The 23,030-nt window shown below is 39.7% G+C and overlaps 1 protein-coding gene across 6 annotated transcripts in view; it reads left to right on the top strand.

The window, feature by feature from the left end:
* The window catches only part of cobll1b (cordon-bleu WH2 repeat protein-like 1b), a 30,420-nt gene that overhangs the window by 604 nt on the left and 6,786 nt on the right, over positions 1-23,030 (top strand). For 2 of the 6 annotated variants that reach the window (XM_061791556.1, XM_061791555.1), the window contains exons 2-8: positions 14,790-14,978; positions 16,781-16,985; positions 17,073-17,298; positions 19,082-19,126; positions 19,212-19,306; positions 19,733-19,969; positions 22,811-22,940. In XM_061791556.1, coding sequence (XP_061647540.1) covers positions 14,790-14,978; positions 16,781-16,985; positions 17,073-17,298; positions 19,082-19,126; positions 19,212-19,306; positions 19,733-19,969; positions 22,811-22,940 — 1,127 coding nt within the window. Of the gene's footprint in view, positions 1-245; positions 327-3,556; positions 3,667-10,053; positions 10,249-14,068; positions 14,185-14,789; positions 14,979-16,780; positions 16,986-17,072; positions 17,299-19,081; positions 19,127-19,211; positions 19,307-19,732; positions 19,970-22,810; positions 22,941-23,030 lie in introns of those variants that run through there. The other 4 variants (XM_061791553.1, XM_061791559.1, XM_061791558.1 and 1 more) reach the window with 4 other exon arrangements.

Raw genomic sequence — 23,030 nt, 5'->3', positions numbered from 1 at the left:
CTCTCTCCAGCTCTCTCATTCACTTTCTGCCTCAGTCCCTTGCTTTCTCTGTCTCCATCACCATCTATCAATTTCTCTCTCTTTGTTTTTCTCATGTATATCCATCTCTATCGCGCTCTATCTCCCACATTCTCTAGCTTTCTATCTCCTATCTCATTATCTCTCTCAGCCTATCATGGAAAAAAGTGTACCTTAATGCAACACTCAAGCTGAAAATGAAGCATGACTTATTTTCCCCCCCCCAGTCTGGTAAATTTTGTCAAGCCGATGAGTTTAGTCATGGATGATCATTTATCACAGCCTCATCAATGCAGCACTGCTAAGAGGTAAGCAGCAAGCATTTGTCATTCCTCTCACCAGCTGTTATGGCCCTTGTATTTATGACTAAATGAAAACTGCATAGGTGTGTCCCTGCAAACCCCTACCGAGCCATCATCAGCAGCGTGCGTACTCACAATGCAACCTTTGTGAGTAAAAGGTCATTGACACGACTAACATTCCTTTCACAGAGCCCATCTTGGTGAAATCACAGTTGTTGTAGATGTTTTCAACGATCTCTGAACAAACCCTTCCCTTGCCCCCCCCCCCATTTCCTGCTCACCCAGTTTGAGTGAGAATTTGCCTTGAACATATGCTGAGGTCATGGGAAATATTTAGCAGGCACGACACTCTTGCCTCCTCTGTTACTGCGATAAACCGGATGATCCCCCCCCCCCCATCCGCCTCCTTGCTTATATAAATTATGTGCTTACTTGTGTATCCTATAAACAAAATCCTAAATTGTCACGTGATAGTTTTAGCGGAGGACACGATGGAATTTCCCATTATTTCTGGTTCAGGGAGATGATGTCAACCGCCTGTATTCCAGCGGTTGAAATCATTAAAAAAGGAGGAGTGAGTTTCCAGAGCTTGTTACTTGCTCTATTGGCAACTCTTGAGATATTGCAGCTTTTTTGGGTGTTTAAATTGAAGGTGAGAGGAAGAGTAGGAGGTTTTGACTGATGCTAACTTTCCATTCCTTAGAATGCAGTGTTTTCCATTTGAGTATGCCACACACAGTGGAACCTCGAAGGAACACAATCCATTTTGGGATGATAGTCAACATCCAATTTCTTTGGATTTAAAAACACTTTTTCCAGAAAAAGTATGAAAAATTACATAATGTCTTCCAGGGTCAACTGCCACCATCATTTAAAAGCAAATTTTGAAGTATCATTCAAGTCACTGTCATTGAAAGCCAAAGATAAAGAAAAACATTCGCCATGAAGAATGCTGAAGTTTTGCGTGACAATCTTTTAAAATAAGTTTTGCAATGAGGTCAATGAAAAAAGCAGAATCACACCCAGAAGAATTACCGGTAGTCCTTTTGAGGCTTGCTTAACAATCTCTTGCAATTTGTACAGTCTCACGTAACATCATGCACATCATATTTAGGAATTAGGACTTAGGAGTTTGACATTTTACAAAAATAATTTCTCAGTGTGATTTGTTTTCATATTTCTGTTAGCAGAGTGAGTTCAGCTCAGTGAAGAGTGGCAGGGAACCGAAATCTGTGGTTTATTTAGAGAAGTTAGCCACCCTTTTCTATAAACGGGATGGCACATGTTCTGTGGTCTTCGGAGCCAATATTTAGTGGACGGGCGTCAAGTTAAGACTGCATGCATCCTCCAAAGTTATTCTTCATGTGTTATCCAATGGTGACCCAAGCCAGAACCATGGGGTTGGTTCTGGTCCAGGACACATTAATTGCTAGCACGCTTGTGATTACGTACTCATTATTTAAGATTAGGCAGTGGAAGGCAGTGTATTTGGTACTTGGACGCACAGTGGGGACTTACCTGATTTAATTGACTTCTTCATATAGCCACTATCGTGTTGCGCCTATAGAATCTGTCAAGTCAGTAGTATTAGGGACTCTATATGCCTGTAGTCATACTCATAAAAATGCTCCAATATAGCGACACCGATACTACTTCACCAGCCTGACATAGACCTTTTGGGTAGGAGCTATGTCAGCCGGGTGGAGATACTTTAAGATACAAATGGATGACAACACTTTAAGCCGACTGCTAGTTATGTGCTACTTAAAGGTAGACAGGCAAATGCCCCGTGAGTTGTGGTGGTGGGCTAATCCGCCCCTTACTTTTCTAAAACAGATGAAAACTAGCCTTCTGGCTAATTCTGGCTTTTTTAACCATGTGTACTTCATGTGTTTTATGAAATTGCATTGTCCCCTTTCAAAAATAAACTGAAACTGAAACTGAAACTGAACAGTCAAGAGTAAATTGAAGTAAGTGATGGTGTGATACTGTATCACTTCAGTAGTCCTTGCGCCTTGTCTTGAAGGCTACATTTAATTGAAATGTATGGTAAGACTTTTAGAAAAAAACATACAGTTGTATGTTAAAATGTTAGGGTTATATTTGAGTGAAGCTTCTGCCATGTTGTGGCGGCTAAGACTCGCTCGCTTAAAACCAGTAAATGCCGTGTTGCCGTTCAGCTGGGTTGAGTGGGTCGGTACCAACCACGAAGTGGGCAGGTATGTACTTGAATAATTAGTTACTACCTACGTCACAAACACATGGAAATTTGATCCGGTCATTTGCAAGCCCTGTGCTGTTTATTGGCTTTTGCATTCAATCGACCGGAACCGCAAATATGTCAAACTTAAACCATGTCACAGACGGGGTACACCCTGAACTGTTTGCCAGCCAATCGCAGGGCACATAGAAACAAACAACCATTCGCACTCACAGTCATGCCTGCGGGCAACTTAGAGTCTCCAATTAATGCATGTTTTTGGGATGTGGGAGGAAACCGGAGTGCCCGGAGAAAACCCACGCAGGCACGGGGAGAACATGCAAACTCCACACAGGCGGGGCCGGGGATTGAACCCGGGTCCTCACAACTGTGAGGCTGACGCTCTAACCAGTCGTCCACCGTGCCGCCAATATTTATCTCATCACATAATTTTGATAGACATCATACTCACCGGGGATGCTGATTATTAAATGTACAGTACTAAAATGTGCAGATCGCTACAAATGTGTTTTGCTAGTCGAACTTTTCTTGCTCTGACCAAACAATCAGAGGATGGAAAAATGCTGATGTAATCTTAGCCCAGCTCACTGAATTTGAAATCAGATTGGTTAAAGAAACAGTCCCATCGCTAAAATAGTTTAACATCAACCATCATTACTGATTCTAAAGATTCTGGGCAGATTAGATTGACACGTAGAGGCTTAAATCTGATTGGACCAAAACAAATTGAATCTTGTACTGTCCATGCTACGATATGAAGTGAATACGTACTCATTTCAAGATGTCTTTCTTTGTGACTACAATCATCCATCTGAAAGCTTTATTGGAGCTTGTGCTATTTATTAACTGTGATTACATGACTGTATGCCATCAAGACATACTGTATCTACTCAGTAAAAGTCTCAGTGTTGACGGCTTGGCACCTTCTAATTGGACACACCTTAAACTCAAGCATGAGCTCACATACTAGTGCTGCTGTTCTTCAGGGCAGAATGTGGAATGAGTTAAGGTATTGCAAATCACCACAGCTGTTTCTAGACACGTGGGCGGTCCAAGCGCACAGCTGCTCACATGATACACGCATTATGCCAAGGAGAGATGGGCAAAGCTTGTGGGCATATCGAGGTAAGAGACTTGTGCTTGTTTTTGCAGGAGCGTTCAGGAGAATTATATCACAAACATTATCCTTCATAATGTTAAATATAAATAGTGTCATTCAAAGATGGTGAAAGGAAGCAGTAGGCTTCCGCTAGAGTGCAATTTTCCAATCAACCTTATTTATTTTCCACAGTTAGGTAATTAGGGTTTCCTACGTCTGTTCGACACTTCTTGTTGTCTGTGATTAGTTTCACCTGGTCTTGTCATGTGCTGCTAATCAGTTCCTTACCTGCGTCGTGTTCTTGTCTGTACATGAACCTGAATGCAACATTTAGTCCAAGTCTCTTCTCTTCATTTCATAGCGTTTGTCTTGGCTTCACTGCTTCCAGTAAATGTATGAGGATGTTGGGTTTTATTGTCCAATAATATTTGAGCCTCAATGTGCTGCCATGTCAATCTAATCTGCCCAGGGCCTTCAGAATAGGCTGTGCTGGCCAATGTAAATAAAACTATAACAGCAATGCTAGTATTTCTTTAACCAATCAGATTTCAAATTCAGCGTAGAGTGCATTGGTACATCTGTGTTTTGACAAAATTAGCTCAGGGACGTTGGTCGCAGACCTAAAATGGTATGAAACGTTCATATCGCAATTATCATAATAAGAGGTGCACGTCTTACTTGTTCTCCGTGGGACTTGATTCTTCTTGCTTCTCATTTGTTGTGCAGTTGGCTTGCTAACAGTTTTTGATTTTGCACCTGGTCTCTCACTAAACACACTGGTAACTGGTCATTTTAAAACAGTAATACTGACCATCTGAAATCATATGGATGTTTACGATAAACCATTTACTGTTTCAGTCCGTTGAAATCTGATTTGTTCAGATTTCGGGAAAAAATCAAAATAAAAATTCTTATCAGAAACAATAGAATATAAATAATAAATTCCAGGGTCAAGCTGTTTCCAGAAAAATAAGAAACAATATTAACACTATAGGCGTAGTCACATTTTAAGTACAAAAAGAAGTTAACCACAGTCTTTAACGGCAAATGATGGTTCCCCCTATACCACAGGTGTCAAACTCGAGGCCCGGGAGCCAGATCCGGCCCGCTATATCATTTTATGTGGCCCGCAAAAGGAACGTATGCATCGACTTCGTTTCTTGCTCAAATGCCAAAATTGCTAATTTCCTTCACTTTTAAAAAGATTGTAAGCTCCCTTTTTCAAGTAATAGTTGAACAAACAGTTATCACTGATTTCAAAACTCGTTATGCATCAATTTGTTGTAATAATATGTAGTGATCATACATTTATATGGGTTCACAGTCATAACGGTCATGTGAGGGAAAACATAACTACGATGTGGCCCGTGACAAAAATGAGTTTGAGACCCTTGGGTAACGTACTTAAATTTTTTTTAAACTGGTTTATTTTAACAAACTAGACCAGAAACATAAAGACACAGGAAACAAATACTACTGGACCACTGATTCCTAACCACTGCGCCGTGGAGTTAATCAGTTGTTTCGTGGAAAATTATCCAATTCCACTTATTTGGTCCAAAAATGATTTTTCTCTATGTATCTTTGTTCATCTCTCATATGCCAGCGATGTACAGTGTCAGGCAGAACAATTACAGAACATGCTCTTTTTTTTAAACATGTAACCTGTTGCCATTCATACAACAGATATCATTGTGTCCAACTAAACAGGACCAGATTTCACACTGTTAATTTGTGAGCAAGTTTAGACAAGATCATTATTATTTCAGTATATATAGTTTTTTGTGAATTTTTTTTGGGGGGGGTGTGCGGTGACATTTTCCTGATGTAAAATATGTGTCTTCGCTCAAAAAAGGTTGTGAAACACTGAACTAGACTGAAAGTGAAGTTGAGACACTCACGAATAGCTCACCTAAATAAGATTCTCACAACCATGAGCTTAATCTTTCACATAGAAGCATAAACCAAATTTTACTTTGTCAAACTTTAGCATTAGTGGACATGACAAAAGACCACAGTTTGTGTGGGAATAAACAGCCCTGTTTCCTTATTCAGGGCAGTCGCCTTTGCTTGCATGTCGCTTTAATTTGTTGTCATTTGTGTATTTTTTTCAATCTGAAGGAATTGGAGCTGACGGACAGAAGCTGAAAAAGCCAAACCAATGAATTTATGTGCTGAACTCAGAATCTGAGTGTCTGATTATTGTAGCGTGTAGCAATGTTTGTATAAGCCTTGCACAAACCACTGAACATTAACGTTGACCCTCACGGTAACAAGCATGAGAGCTGTCCAGTCTGGTCCCCTAATATAATACACAGTTAAAGTAGGTGATCCAAGGTTACCACGGCAATGTTCTCCTTATCATAAGCTAATGTACAGTTTAAAATATTTTTGCAGCTGTTATAACCACTGTTCAGGCACATGAAGGGGGTTAGAGTACAGTACGTGAAAAGAGGGATTTTTGATCTCGCAGATGCATTCTGCCTCACAGGATTTAAACAGACAACCTGGCAACGAGCCAAAGGACTGGGAATAATGGGTCGTCTTTGTCACCACACTGAAGCCAACGCATTGACCGTAAATACCAAAGAATACTTAATGCCACACAATCACATGGGTTATCAAGACAACCATTTTTGCACGTGATCAATAGATTTCTTTTTCAAAAGTGCACAATTATATTCCTACTTTGCCCACGATCCCTTCGACCTACTGCACAGATCAATGTTGAACACTGGCACAAGTTTTACTTCTGGAACAAATCTCTTCCAGGACGTGACAGTTAATTCCTCCCACTCTCGCCCTGTGAAAAATGCAGTATGAATTAGCCCTTTGTATGCTGCTAATAGGAACATTCACTTATCTGGAATAACAGTATTTTGGATAACACACTTATCAGAATTTATTTGACCTTCATTTTCAGTGTTTAGATGAGATATTTGTGCAGATAAACAAGTCATTCATGGCCAGCAGTGGCTCAAATTGATTTCCACAATTTTTACTGTCACTGCCTTGACCTGAAACAAGTTGCCAAAAGAGTAAAATGTACAACTCTGACATTGAATGGGATATAAATCTTTCCACTTAACATTCTTTGCTACACTGGTCTGTTGGGCCCCCATGCTTTATACACAGAGACTCTTGGTAATTGTCAAGTTAGGAGGCTTAATTGTTGTTTAGGGCTGACATTCAAACACTGTAAGATCTCCTGGTCTTAGAGTTGCACAACTTTGCATTCATTCCAGTTGAGACCTAGGTGTTAAGTAAATAAGATTCTGCTACACTCACTTTAGAAACTTCACTTGCTCAGATAAGCAAAGGGCAAATGGCATCCTGAGATCTGTTGTAAGCAATTCTGCATTATTCCAAATGAAAGGACATTGTATAGTATAAAGCACTATACGTGCCTTTTCTGTAGTCCAACTTTCAAAAAACTAAGCTGTGTCCAAATCACCAGTAGCAATTGTGATAATGTAATCACAATCTTTTCTGTGCACTTGTTGGTCAAACGTGTGTTTCATGTGAAGTCACATGAACAAAACAGTAAGCCCAATTTCCAGTTCAACTTTTTGCAGTTCAACCATTTTTGGTGACAAGGCAGTTTTTTAACCCTGTCAAATAATGTGAGGAAAAAAACACTCAAAGATTTTAACACTTTAAGGCCTCTTTGATGTGTTGTTGTAAAATATTAGTACTAGTGGTTGTACCAATTGGTCGACGAGTCGACTTCAATACTCTGCATCGATATTTAGAGCTTGAAGTAGACTAATCGCTAATCACGTGTTATTTTTACATCTCATCTTCCATCGATAACTCATCATGATAACAAGAACTTTATCAATATCAAAAAACGCACAAACATCAGGACACTGTTGGCTTTATGACACTTTGTCGTAACAGTTGTCGCAGTACGGCATACAGCTGTATGCTACAAGCGCGTGGAAATATTCTGTGCAGGGTTGGGTAGTGGTCAGTGCTCATATTGTACATACAAAACACTGGAATTAATAAATTATTGACACAGGAAGTTGCAAGTTCTTCCAGAGTTCCTTGTTCTCTTTTTATCCCGCCTCACTAATCTCCTTCTGTCCTGCACAGTCTTTTTTTTTTTTTTTTTATAAAAAAAGCTTGTGTTGACTGTGAGTGACCTCTCACCAAATTACCAGCTGCGGCTCATGGTCCCGCTGTGTTATGTCTTTCGTCAGGGATCAACCGCCCTTCTGCCAGTCTGTGCATGTGTGAGTCACTTTAAGATCCACCCCTTTGACCCACTCCCACACATACCCTCTCAACACTTACCCTCCTTTCATTTGATGGCATCTAGAAGAAGTATTTGCAAAAAGCTGTCAACTAAGATTTGGAGCTAGGTTAAAATTCATGCACACGCAAGTCACAAGGAAGTCTCAAGTCTTCACCCTCCAAGTGTCGAAAAAATAAAATCCCAAGGTACTGCGGTAATAATTAAGTCCATTCCTTTTTTGGGATCAAGCAAACCGCTTCCAACCCAAGTTGCCCAGGCGACTTTTATTTCCTCTTTAAAATAGGGCTGTCGCAATAAGACCCCCAGATGACAGCAGATATGAGCTTGCATACCGATGTCTCATCTTCCTGCGCGCATGGACAATTTAATTCATCTTTAATCCAAATTGAATTATCTTAACCCCACTCTGTTGTGCCTCATGCGTTGACCCCTCTGCTGGCACTGATTCCTCAGAAACGACACAGTTACCTGTCACAAGTCAAACCTCAAGTTATTATTATTAAGATCAGGTTTAGGAAGAGTCTCTCTCAGCCTCACCAGCCCTTGTCATCATATCAATGAATAATGTGTGACAAGTATCGGCTGATAATGCTGCTTATAAAACTTGAATCACAGATGTATGCATTATACAATGCATTCAAATGACTGTCCACTCACCTAAGAGAAGTGCCAGACAACATTAAATTGTGACGTAAGAAGAATCTCTCAAAACTTGAACCTACTAGAAGAGTCAGCAAGTATTAATGTTATCTGTCTATATGTGCGCTATGATAGACTGGCTACCACTCCAGAGTAGACTCCGCCTTTTGCCCAATAGCAGCTGGAATAGGCTCACTCTCACCCATGGCTCTGCACAGCATATGTAAGTGGGAGAAGTGTAGAAGCCCACTGCATCATACTGAGAAATGTTTCTTTCAATTTGACCAATACTAATTACAGTAATTCCCTCCTCTATCGCTGGGGTTACATTTCAGACCACCCCCGCAATAACTGAAATCCGTGATCTTGAAATACCCTATTTCAATACAACGTAGGCATGTTTTTATAGCATTTATGACTCTTTCATTTTTTTTTCAAGGTCTTTAAACACACTTTTGAAAGAATACAAACACAACTGTAACAGCTGTAATACAAATCTGAAGGGGTTTACTGTAATAGAAAATGCTCTACCAAATCATAGTGTGGCAGCAAACTCAATGTGTAAAACATATACAGTCCTTTTAAACCCTTAATAGGGCACATTTGCAATACAGTGAACCCTCGCTATTCGTGAGGACTAGCGACTAGGGACCATGCCCTGCTGCGAATAGCTACTATTGCTGTTTTATAATTGCCTACAGATATGACAAGATTTGCATCAAAGCACTACTTTTGTCTTAATGAAGCTCTTCAAATCACTTCAGCATAGTTCCTTGGCACCAAGATGCTGCCAAAGCAATAAGTATTTTTCAGCAAATGATGGAGGACAGGTTGTTAAAAAAAAGGTTACCAAAAAAATACAAAAATGCCGAACAGTGAATTTGCGTGGGTTAACTGTACTTCTATTTGTTGTCATGCATTCATCATAATTATTTGCCATCCCAGTGTAATTTTAAAATGTTTAACTTTTTCATTGTTCCTTTCCTTGGAGGGCTACATCTCTCAAACTCTTGACAGTAAGCACACAATTTGTATTGTAGTTTGCTAGCTAGCTGCATCTTTTTTTTAAATGCATACCATGTAAAGATTTTATGAGTGTATTTAGATCAGAATTGCACCTATGTAATTATTTTTGTGCCATTATTCGCTCAACAGACAAGCCCTTGACATGATTTAGGAGTGAGTCACAGTTCACGGGTAAGGTGTGGCTATAAAAAGTTGTTGTTTCTAAATGAAAACAAATGCCAAACAGAGCCTGATTCAATTAAATTCGAGTGGGGATATTTCCAAGTTTGTTGTAAACCTTCAGTTCCCTTTGCTCTGCTAACACAATCATCTCATTCCTGATTAGGTCAATCATGATTAGAAAACACTAGTATCATGGTCAAATTAACCTACGGTAGTTATCAAGAGCCACGTGCTTGGAATGTACAGTGCTCCTGTGACCACGCCCACAGGTTCATGTCTACACAGGGAGGCAAAGCTGCTTACACCTTTCTTGTCGTGACCGCAGGGGGAGTGCTATCAACATACATGCGCTGCAGCTTTTCCCAAGCCCGCCTAGCAGGATTTAGGTGGAGGAGACGCGTTTGTGATACTGCAGCTCAGGCGTGGCATTAAGGTGGGCCTTTTGAGGCTCTGCTCGATAGCCTTCAGTCCGTCTGACAGCTCGCGGGAGATAAGCGACACCGAGTAGAGGCAGCTTGAGGTAAGCGAGTGGAATGAAATGTTGGCAAAATGAGCGGGGAAAGCAGGTCGGTCACACCTGCTCTCCACATTTTTTTGCACGTGTGTAAAATACTGTGGCTTGCCAGTCACGGAACCTTTCCTGAAGTCACAGTTGCATTTTGTTTTGACTCCCAAGTGTGGGGTGTATTGGACTGGTGTGTTGGAGCCTGTTGAAATAACGGAAGTGCTGAAGGTGAAGTTTAGCTTCTTTATTAACTCTTAATCTTTAGTTGTTTTTGTTGTTTTTAAATAAAAGCAATGTAACTGACTGGAAGGGATCATCCCAGCTGGAATCAGGTTTGGAATGTAAGGACTTTGGATGATGTGTCTTTTCCTCCTCCAAAACTTTCTCTTACCAAATTTAGGTTTTATACACAAGGATACAAAATGTAGTTGTTTTTCTACATTTAAACTCAGAGGCTGCCACCAATCACAATACGGCTCACAGCAATTAATTGCCCTTCTTACAGCTTTAAAAAAAAAAAAACACATCTCAACATGATGTTATTTATAAAGAATTGCAAATTTAAACTGCAATAATTAAGTTGACTTCAGTTATATTAATACATCAAGTACTACATCTACTCTCTGGTAGAGTCATTCAGAACTGAGCATTACTTTTGTTGTAGCAGCATTTTCTTGTACGACTTGTATTCTTTGGTGTGGTCGATGAGTATGTTTGTTTTCTTGTTGTTTGCACAACCGAAGAGCAGCAGATCCTTACATGATGAAAGCAGCGGGGCGACACAATGACAGAAGGCTTGCTACTTCCTGGTCTGTAGTCAAGTGTATGTTCTGTGTTATTGAACAGACTTGTTTGCGAGCATGGGAAGCCCTTGTCAAAGAGGCATCAGCACAGTCAAGCTGTGACATGTCTCGTCTACTTAAAAAAAAAAAAAGAAAAGAAAAAAAACCCATGAGCATAAAATCGCTCACACACACTCGTCTGAGCTGCTGTCACCTGCTCGAGGTGTCGCGGAAACATGACAACGCTGTTCACTTATCACCCAGCCAATGGAAGGGCACATACACCACAAACAATCATTCACACTCATTTTCACACCTATAGATAATCTTGAATTAACCTAACATGCATTTCTTTTGGAATGTGGGAGGAAGCCGGAGTACCTGGAGAAAACCCACACTAGCATGTTAAGCGCATGCAAACTCCACACAGGAAGGTCGGAGCCTGGATACGAACACCGAACCTCAGAACTGGGTGGCAGATGTGCTAACCACTCAGCAAATAATTCCAAAGTCAATGTCAAATAAATAACCAGGACCTTGAAATCAGGACTTTGCACTAGACTGGTGGTGTTTTTAGAGTGGAAATATTTGGTATGTTTTGCTACTGTCTATTCGTTTTTTTGTTGGTTTTTGGTTTTTATTCCCTGTCAGTTTTCTGAATATTCCAGTTTTCAATAGCAAGTGGACATGTAATAACATTGGTACAGTTGAGCCTTAACATCAAATTGGCTTTATAGTCATTTAGTGGATGTGCTTTTGCATAATTGATTTTAAATCATCATAATTAATGACACATTTTTTTTTATCATTTCCAAATGCATGCTTTGGTCATTCCTTCAATACAATGAATCCTTTGAGGTTGAACATGATTCATTCTGCAACACTGGACTGGCCTTCATGAAACCTTGTAAATGGTAATTGTAAATTGTTGTACGAGTATAAAAAAATTAAGCAATGTTAGTAGTAAAACAAACATTCTACCTGGTGATAACACTTTATTCTTCTTTAACACCCCTTGTTTATACAAACACAAAAAAAACAAAGGAAAAATGACTGATCCTTCAGTTATCGGTGGAGGGCTTTCTTGAGCTATCCTAAAGTCTTGAGCAATACATTATCTCGCATGATGTGATGCATAAATATGGCACGACTGCATTAGTTGAAGTGCACAGAAATGCTGATGCAGCTCTATTTAAAACATTTGGTGTAGTAGTTCCTGTGTGATCTGTTTTGGTGGCCTACAAGCTGAATATTTTGTTTTTACTGTTAAAGTAAGCAGTAATTACAATAAATTCTAGATTGGCCTTTTTCTTTGTCCTGTTTTGTCAGTAATACAATGAAGAAGCTATAGCGCGCCTATGCTGTTTGCTTTTCAAAATAATTATACTTAATCCTTTAATGAGACGCAGTCATGGAGACAAATGTACTCCAGCATATTTAATTAGCTTGTTAAACTCATTGTTTACTATGAAGAAATATTAGGCTACTCTCTATACATTTGCACAGGGCCCAGTTTTCCTTCTTCACGCCTGTTGGTGTCATAACCCTTTAAACAATGGATATTTGAGCATAAACTGTGCAGCAACACATTTAGACAGACAATTTAACAATATTCACAGACATATTCTTCATCCTCTGTGAAAAACGAGTAAATGTTCTTGCAGTTTACTGAGCGGTTGTGACCATCGTCTTTGTTTAAATCTATATGTATATATTGTACTGCCCCCGGTGGAAAAATGTGTTGCAAAAATAATGAGGTCTCTGAAAGTTTCCTGAGGTTTATGCCCATGTCTTGTACAACACTATGCGTGACAGGGGTTCAAACTCTGAAGTTTTATTTTTACTTTCGAGGCATATTTTTTGTTTGTTTGAATTTCCAGTTATACAAGCTCAGTTCACACAGTATCCCTGTGACTCCTTAAAGGAACATTTGTAAACATTAGTAAAGTTTAGTCAAATTATACACTTGTACTCAGTGATAAACGGATAAGAGATTGCTTGCCAGTTTATCACACTGGGATATCCACATCCTTTGGTGATTGAGTGCTGTGAGTGTTTTCATGTATATGATGGTGTTTAAAGACTGTTGGCCCCCACAGCAAGGCTAATAATCCCTTGCTAGACATACCTCAGTACATATAGCCTGTGACCTCACATTGCTCAGATTCCTCCGTACCCCCACATGAGACTTTAACAGACTATAATTCAGGGCAAGAGGTCTGCAAAAACCTGCTTCATCTGTGGCTGGCCTGACTACATGCTCCGCTTGTCCACTTCTTCACCGCGGGGGCCATGAGAGGATACCGTAATGGTAATTTATTAAGGAATAACTAAATATATAAAAAAAAAAAAAAACACACACACAAAAATTGTCAGTTGTGTCAGTGACCCGAAATGCCTGGAAAGGAATTCAATTTGGTTCAATAAATTTTTATACTTGTATCAGTTCAGATTATTCTTTTCTAGATGCAACAGTTAGACCCTGGAGTATTGTATTTAAATTATTTTCCTGTTATTTCATCATTAGTTCACATCAAACTCAATTTTATTAATAGCATGTAAATGCGAAGAGACATCTGTATCATAGGAAATAACCAATACAAGCAAATAAGTTGGTGCAAAGCTGTGGTTATTTGTGTTTGTTTGTGTGTGACAAGTTTGAGCAGTGATTTACTCCACTCTTTTCTATGAATGTTTGTTACAGTTGGGGTGGGCGGAATCCTGCTTATTTTTAAGTTGTGCTCACTGGAGCAGTGTTTTTCAAAGTGTGGTGCAGGAGTTCCCTCTAGGGGTCTGCGAAGAATTACTGCCTTACAGTTCAGTTATATTTAACTTTGAAGTTCAAGACATTTGCTTTTAATCTTTAAAAACTGTTTGATATTAAACATTTATGTTAATCAAATTCTATTCAACTTTAACATTCTAATTGTTCCATTATTAAAGTATGTTTTAGCACAGTGCTGTTTTCCGAACTGCATAATGTTACAGGAGCTTACATTTTGTTATTACTTTTATGTATTTACAGTACAACATAATGGATACTTGTGTTTCAAGTTATGAGCGTGGTCATGGAACTCATATCTCAAGGCACTACAGTTGTTGGAAAGAAATTATACACTTTTCCCCTCGTTTTGGCTCAATTCATTGGACATTGTGCATGCTCTCTCTGGTATGAGCCTTAGCCACCTTGGGGCAGTATAATACAGACATACGTATACTGTATATTGTACATGAAGCTGGTCTTAGCTGCAACCGCAGTAATATTAGTAGTTCTTTGCGGAGGATAAAGAACATATGCCTGTGAGTATTGTTATATTGTTTGCCGCCTCATTTTTTGGTCCACCTCCTCCAATTATGTTGATAGGGGCGGGGAGCTAGGTAGTTGGTGTAAAAGGTTTGATCCACTGCACTAGAGTATGTAATGTTTTCTTATGTCAAAAAGCATACATACTGTACAAGCTAAATGGCTATCATGCCTCTTATTATGGGTCACGTGTGTCCATTTTCAGACAGCTTCGGGCTTAATGAGTATATACAGTATCCCCTCTTGATGTCTTGTGACTTGTTTGAAATGTTAACTTTAATGGGCTGCCTTGTGATAGAGTCACAGCCCCAAGGAGAACCAATTCCATTCTATTCAATCTGATTGGTATCTTGAAATTATTTATATATTTTCCAGAAGAGAGATTTTGTATTAGCTGCTTCAAAGCAATTATCAGAATGCTTTCTATTTTTACCAATCAAATTAAATAACATATTTTTGTTCAACAATAGGGTGTCGACCAAAAGCAAAGCCCCATCCCCGCCGGGACTGAAGAATTTGGATTCCTCGGATTTCTCCCAGTGGTATCCAGGAAACGCTCATTTCACCATGGACCACAAGGAGAAACTCGTTGATAAAGACCTCTCCTTAGTGGTTGTTTTGCCGGATGGTGTGGAAAAGATGACCACTGTTCATGGGAGGTAAATGCATAGCACGCAAAAACATGACAAACATTATACACTCACCTATCTACTTGTCCAAATAGGCTGTGAATGCAGTTTTCAACCATCAGCTATTTGTGTAATATAAAAGCAATAACCCCACGGTTTTTTAACACTGTCTGGCTCAAGATGGTCATGGTTCATAGTGTCTTTATAGGGTCTGATCATCTTATAGCAGTGAACTAAAGGTACATACAGCATTTCTGTGTCAATACACCTTTAGACTTGCAGAGAGACGACTCCGCCCAGACTTTCCATCAACAGAGTTTCACGCTCTCTCTCACTTTGTTTATAAACCTTTCAGCGATAGATCACTTGCTCCCTGGCCTCTTGAGAAATATCACACTAATCCCAATAGAAAGGATTACGCATTGAATTCTTTGCCTTCTTTTCTCCCTCTGAAAGCTTGTTTTAGCACCCGCACAGCAGTTTCAGGGATTTCTTTTGAGGATTACCTTCAGAGGCATTGTGTTCCAGTGCAATGCAACAGTTAAGAAAAAGCTTTACATAAACTGTGGACACCTGGCTTTTGCACCCATCAAGATGGAAGGAAGTAAGAAGTTAGAGATTTTGGCGTGCGTCTGTGGACATTTTTGTCCATTAAGACTGAAGAACATTTTTCTCACTTACATCTGAGATCTAATTCATCACAAAGGTGTTTGATTACGGTTGTGGTCAGGATTTTCATCTTCTTCAACTCACACAATCTTGTCCTTCTGGACCTTGCTTTTTGCTCTGGGGCACGATCATGGTGGAACAGAAACATTTGAAAACTGTTCGCATACATTTGTCCAATTTAACTGTCTTGGTATGACATAAAATTAAGATTCAGATAGGATAGGGGTCTAGTCCAAACGTTGATTCATTAAGTGAAGACATTTGGACTTTTGAAATAGTGAACAGGTGGTCCTCGCTTTATAAAGGTTCTGACATAAACCTTTCGAGGTTACGAATGGCAAAAGAAGGCACAGCCAGTAACCGCCATACTTAATTTTTCTCGTGATTTTTAATATTCATGGCCTGAAAGTCTTTTCCATACAAATATTTACTGTAATAATTAGGTAGAGGTGTATGAATACGTGGTCATGTGGCACAAGAGCGCACACTCAGTGTTTCTGTCTATCTGTCTGTCTGTCTAGCTAGCTATACAGTATATACATACATACTCGTACAATAGTACACACGTTATACACATATATACATAAACATCCATTCATCCATCCATTTTCTGAACCGCTTATCCTCACTGGGGTCGGGGGTGTGCTGGAGCCTATCCCAGCTGACTGGGCGAGGGGCGGGGTACACCCGAACTGGTCGCGAGTCAATTGCAGGGCACATACAGTATAGACAAACAACCATTCACACTCACATTCACATCTACGGGCAATTTAGAGTTTTCAATTAACCTACCATGCATCCATTATACACATTGTATTGTTACGGCTTGGCGGTGCCTGCCTCAGTCTCACTTATGCTTCGTTGATTGACTGATACATCTGTGACATTGCGATGCCGTTCACCAGCAATTGCAGCAAAACTAGTGGCCGACAGTCGGCTACTTGTTAAAACTAATTGCCCAACCCCGCACACTGCGCAACAGGTTCGGCTTCGTGGCTTGTGTGTGGCAGGCCTTAGAAGTCAAAGATTTAACATTCCCATATCAGAACACATTGCACACTTATTTTGGTCACACAACTTTGCATGTTAGGACTGGTACAGGAGGTTTCACCACTCCTCTTTCAAATCCACCATGCAAATATTGTGTTCTCTGTGTCTTTCAGTAAGCCTCTAATGGATTTGTTAGTGACGCTCTGCGCAAGGTATCGCCTCAACCCGTCAAGTTACACTTTGGAACTGATCACGGCAGGCTGTCACAACGTCAAACTGAAGCCCAGCGCTCTCATTGGAACCTTGGATGCAGAGAAGATCTTACTTAAACCTAAAGGCGATGATAAAAATAAGAAGACCGGTCCTCAAAAGCCTGAGGTACATCTTACCATCCCTAAAGGTCAACATAACTATTTGTTTTTGTGTTCCATAAAGTCATTTAAACAAATCTTCTCTTTTCTTCAGCCCACTGTACGGATGGTAATTAACTACAAGAAGACCCAGAAAACTATTTTAAGAGTGAATCCTCAGGTTCCCTTGACTGAACTCTTACCTGCAATATCTGAGAAATGTGAATTTGCAGAGTCAACAACAATTCTGTTGAAAGATGTGCATTCACTGGCCCCTTTGGACTTGTCCTGCTCCCTAAATGATTATGCAATCAGGGAGGTTTATGCAAGAGACACAAGAGGTAAACTAGCAAAGTTTGCTTCATATTTTGTCATGACTTTTGGCGATTCTCTATTCAGACCCTTTGCAAAAAAAAAAAAAAAAGAATATAATGGAAAATTTTATTTCCATAATTCCATTCAAAAAGTTTAACTTTTAGAGATTATAGATTCAGGGCCCCCAAACAATTTCCAGTATGTATTTGTTTACTTGTACATAATTTGGTCTTCCAGCTCATAAAACCCACAAAATCAGGAATTTAAAAAAATGTTAATACTGTGAAAAAATCACCATTTACTTTTTTTTTGTAAACAAACAAAAAAAAAATTAGGGTCACATTAAATCAATCAAAATGTGGTACTTTCAAAAGGATATTTTAATCTTCAATACTTGGTTGGGAATCCCTTTGCTTTGATCATTGCCTGGATGCGCCGTGACATTGAGCCAATCAGCCTGTAGCATTGCCTGGGAGTTTTAGAAGCCCAGATTTCCTTGATGCTTGCTATCAGTTCTTCTTTGTTTTTGGGTCTGGTGCCCCTCATTTTCCTCTTGATAATACCCCAGAGATTCTCAACGGGGTTTAGATCCGGCGAGTTGGCTGGCCAGTCAAGCACTGTGATGGCATGGGCATCAAACCAGGTTTTGCTGCTTCTGGCGCTATGGACAGGGGCCAGGTCCTGCTGGAAGATGAAATCTGCATCGCCATACAGATCCTCAACAGAAGGAATCATGAAGTCCTCTAAAACATTCTGATAGACCGCTGCGGTGACCTTGGATTTAAGAAAGCAGAGTTGACCAACACCTGCACTGGACATTGCACCCCAAATCATGACTTACTGTGGATATTTCACACTGGACCTCAAGCACCTTGGGTTCTGTTCTTCACCAGTCTTCCTCTAAACCCTTGGACCTTGATTCCCGAATGAAAGGCACACTTTCCTTTCATCGGAAAAGAGGACCTGGGACCACTGGCCAACAGTTCAGTCCTTCTTCTACTTGGCCCAGTTGAGACGTGTCCTACTTTGGCTCAGGCTCAGAAGTGGCTTGACCTGAGGAACCGGATAGTGGTAGCCCATCTCCCAGATGCGTCTGAATGTGGTCGTTTTTGAAGTTATGACTCCCGCCTCATTCCATTCTTTCTGGATCTCTACTAGATCCTTGAATCTTCTCTGTTTGATAATCCGCTGAAGCCCACGGTTGTCTATTTTGTTGGTGCATGTTCTCCTGCCACATTTTGTCCTTCCATTGATATGCTTGGACACAGCACTCTGTGAACAGCCAGCTTCCTTAGCTATGAAGCTTTGTGGCTTACCCATCCTATGGAGGGTATCAATGATGGTCCTCTGGCCAGTTGTCAAGTCTGCAGTCTTCCCCATATTGAACCCAAACTGAGACAATTGAACCAAACTGAAGCAATTTAATGACACCTGGGGAAACCTGTGCTGGTGCTTTGAGTTTAGTAAATGATTCGTGTGTGACACTCAGTTTAAAACATTTATGGCCTGCAAAATTTGGGCTGATTTCGTCACAATATTCACATTTTTTGAATTCCTGATTTTGTGTGTGTGTGTGTTTTTAATGAGTTGGAAGCCCAAATTATGTATAAACAAACAAATAAATACTTGAAATTGTTCAAATTGTGGGCCCTGAATCTATAATCTATGAAAGTTTAACTTTATGAATGGAATTATGGAAATAAATAAACATTTCCATGATACTCAAATTTTTTGGAACGGGTCTGTATATTTACGCCGTCTCACTCTTTTAGTGGCAGTGCCCATATTTATTACCCTATCCACTTACAGGACACACTGACCTTCCTGCGGGTCCAGCCTCACCCACACATGCAGGTAGGGAGGAAATCTGTTTTATTTATTTTCTTGCTTCTTTTTCCACTACTTGAAACTTCTGCCTACTACAAATGTGTACTTCCAGTGGCAGTGATGCCTGGAAAAGATAAAAATCAGAAAGAAAAAGAAAACAAAGGCCTCTTCAGCAAGTTTGGAAAAAGCAAGAAAACATCTGAACAGGTAAGTTTTTCAGTAATAATAGGCCTACTGTATATACTCACTGGCCAATTCATTAGGTACACCGAAACAATGCTCTGATGTACAATAAAAGAGCTTTGCAAAGATAATGCTCATTTGGTAATATTTTCATATTAATTTGGTTATTTGGCTACATGAGAGGGAAAGGATATTGCTTGTTATAATGTACACTCAGTGTTGAGCATTTCCATTTTACATCTCTGCAACTACAATACTGGAGAGTTGAGCAATATTTAATTTATAAAAATAGTATTGTAGGCTTGTTAAAATGTGTTGGTGTACCTATACCTGTACCTGAACATTCAGAGGGAGGTTTGTTGACTTAGCTTTTCCATTGGTGGACCATGTGCCATGTTGTTCGGGAGCAGAGGTCTTATCATGTCCTGATTGGATGTTTGCTCTTTAAAGGCCACGACGGCCAGTGCCCCGGCTTCTCCAGTGCTCGTGAGCAAGCCTCGACCACTCAGCGTGGCCTTGCCCAGCTCCTGCTCACCTCCACATATGTCGTCAACATCGCCTGTCGGTGACGTGCCCAAGAAGAGACGGGCACCACAGCCCCCCATCCTTGTGTCACAGAGGTGCCACGCGGACATCAGCACCCGTCAGAGGCTCTACTCTGAACCTACTATCCCAGTGGACTGTGAGGTTGGTAAACCAAATATTGAAACGTTAACGCAATGAAGAATAGACTAGTTCATAATGTTTGTGGACAATGGGAGCCAGGATACTTCCAAATGGCAGAAACGCAATTGACTACTGCTGACCTGCCCTGTTTTCAGACAATATTAACCAAAATAGTTTATTTATTTATTTATTTATTAATTAATTCATTCATTCATTCACTCACTCATTCACTCCCACACATTTCTAAAAAAATAAATATATGAATTAATCCAGCGGAACCTGTGAGTGAAGAGGATAAATGAGTGAATGTCGTAAAGAGTTGTAAAGAGAAAATTTCAAGACTGCTTGGTGGCATACTAGCCACTTCTAAACAGTGTTGCCACAGTTAACTTTAAAACGTAACTTAGTTACTTGACTGATTTCAAAAGTAACTGTTAGAAAAAAGTTACTCTTTAGTTACTTTCAGCAGCTGTCGAGTGGGAGGAATATCACTTACCCACAGTATAAAAAAAACTATTAGCTTAACCGTACCCATTACTTGGTAATGTACTCCACACGAGTTATAGAATTATGTCATCAACATGAAAAAAAATAACTTGAACATGAGTGTAGTTGAAGCCACATTAAATGAGCAACTTAGAGCAGACTTGACATGCCAAATAGCCACCTAAATATAAACAAGCACACCATTCTCAGTACACGTCTTTAAAGACTCTTTACTGCGTCCATTGTGTTTGCGCCGCTTGGGTATTCGCGGGTTGACTGTGTGCGGAAAACGTGCAACACGTCACGTGATGTCATTGCCCCAGACGGCTCAGTTTATAAATAGTTCGCCTTTTTTCGATATTGTAGTTAGTCTTGTGTGCATTTTAGTTATGGATAGTTAAGAATGGAGTGTTTTTCGTCTGTTTTATTCATCATTACTAAAACAAAGGCTGAAAATTGGTCTACACTTATGACATGCACCGTGACTGAATCAAGTGTCTTGGTTATTGACTTGCCTCGTGTTCCCAAGCACTGTAGTTTGTTAATGATGAGTATCTGTTGCCTGAGCATAAATTGCATATTATTATTCAAAAGCATATTAAGCTCTGCTTCTCCTGAACAAACGAGTACTGTAATGTCTCGTGTATAATGCGCACCTATGTATAATACGCACCCCCAAAGTTTAATTAAAATTCTGGAAAACCCTTCTACCTATGTACAACCCCAATTCCAATGCAGTTGGGACATTGTGTTAAACATAAATAAAAACAGAATACAATGATTTGCAAATATCTATTTAATTGTATGTACTGATTTCTCCAGATTCTCTGAACCTTTTGATGATCTTATGGACCGTAGATGATGAAATCACTAAATTCCTTGCAATTGTACGTTGAGGAACATTGTCCTTAAACTGTTCGGCTATTTTCTCACGCACTTGTTCACAAAGAGGTGAACCTCGCCCCATCTTTGCTTGTGAAAGACTGACCAATTCAGGGAAACTCCTTTTATACCTAATCATGGCACCCACCTATTCCCAATTAGCCTGTTCACCTGTGGGATGTTCCAAACAGGTGTTTGATGAGCATTCCTCAACTTTCTCAGTGTTTTTTGCCACCAGTCCCAGCTTTTTTGGAACGTGTTGCAGCCATAAAATTTTAAGTTAATGATTATTTGCTATCAGTTTATCAGTTTGAACATTAAATATCTTGTCTTTGGTAGTGTATTCAATTAAATATAGGTTGAACATGATTTGCAAATCATTGTATTCTGTTTTTCTTTCACACAACGTCCCAACTTCATTGGAATTGGGGTTGTATAATGCATTTTTACAATGCATGATTTTCAAATAATAATTCTGAAGTTAAGCACTTTATTTGAACACGTAATATTTTCTTTTAATTTACATGCTCTTATTTTGAAATTCACATCCCTACTTTTATTTAGTAAATGAGAAAACACACAGTTGTGCTCATTTGTTTGATTACCTGGGCAGAATTTGTAAGATGGGTACAATTCTTTAAAGAAAACACAAAGGGCCAGGCGCAACGCATTTAGTTTTATTTTAATGGGATTCAACTGTCAAGCATTTCAGAAAAGCATTATCATCAAATAAAACATAACCATAAAGAAATAATGATGGTTGTTGTTCAGTCGTCGGTTGTATTTAAAAAAAACAACAAAAAAAACAACAACAATATTTCACAAATTCTGCCACGGTATGTAAACATATGAGCACAACTGTACATGTAGGCTACACCTTTATCATTGCCTGTAGGTGGCGCTGGCATATTAGAATAAAAGTGTACACCTTTCTCATAACCTCTAGGTGGCAGTGGCATATTGAAATTAACGTGTACCACTTCTTCATAACCTAGATGGCGGCATACATTAATACAATGGGAACGTTTTTTGTTTTTCATTTCCCCCTATTCCTATAATGGGCACCATTGATTTTTGAATTTTTTTGGGGCGGGGGGGGGGGAATGCGCATTATACACGGGAAATTACGGTAACTATTGGGAGATAAATCAAAGTAACTGTAATCTGACTACTCTATTCTAAAAAGTAACGCGTTAGATTACTTATGTCATCGGACCACATTTTTGAATGTCAACCGGCATCACTGCTTGTTAAGGGACAGACTCCTCAATCATTGGGTTTGTGAGAGTGATTTTTCCGCAGTTATCTTTAACTGTAGCATCTTATTTTTGACTGACGCTTCACACATTCAAACTATGGACTGGAGAGATGAAGGCTAAAATAATCATTCAAGCCATTTTTTCCCACCTGGAATTACATATGACGTTATGATGAAATGTCCTACAACTTACATAATGTGTAGTTAGTAGTAATGATTTTTCTTGTGCTGTGTAGGTTTCTGGTTTAAGTCGCGGCTCCTCTGCAGAGTCTTCACTGAAGAGAACCAAGCGCAAGGCACCTCCACCGCCAACATCCCCGTGTGGTGCTGTCCCTGAAACAGTTCCTTCTCAAGAGAACGCGCAAGGTTAGTCTTTGTTGTATGTATAACTTTGAGAGTGTGGCTCATTGCACTCATACTGTACATTCAGAACAACCTACAGCTGTAGAAGATTCC

This window comes from Phyllopteryx taeniolatus, chromosome 12 (assembly GCF_024500385.1).
Source record: "Phyllopteryx taeniolatus isolate TA_2022b chromosome 12, UOR_Ptae_1.2, whole genome shotgun sequence".
Lineage (NCBI taxonomy): Eukaryota > Metazoa > Chordata > Actinopteri > Syngnathiformes > Syngnathidae > Phyllopteryx > Phyllopteryx taeniolatus.
Note: the sequence above shows the minus strand (reverse complement) of the source record. Positions and strands in the feature narration are given on the sequence as shown.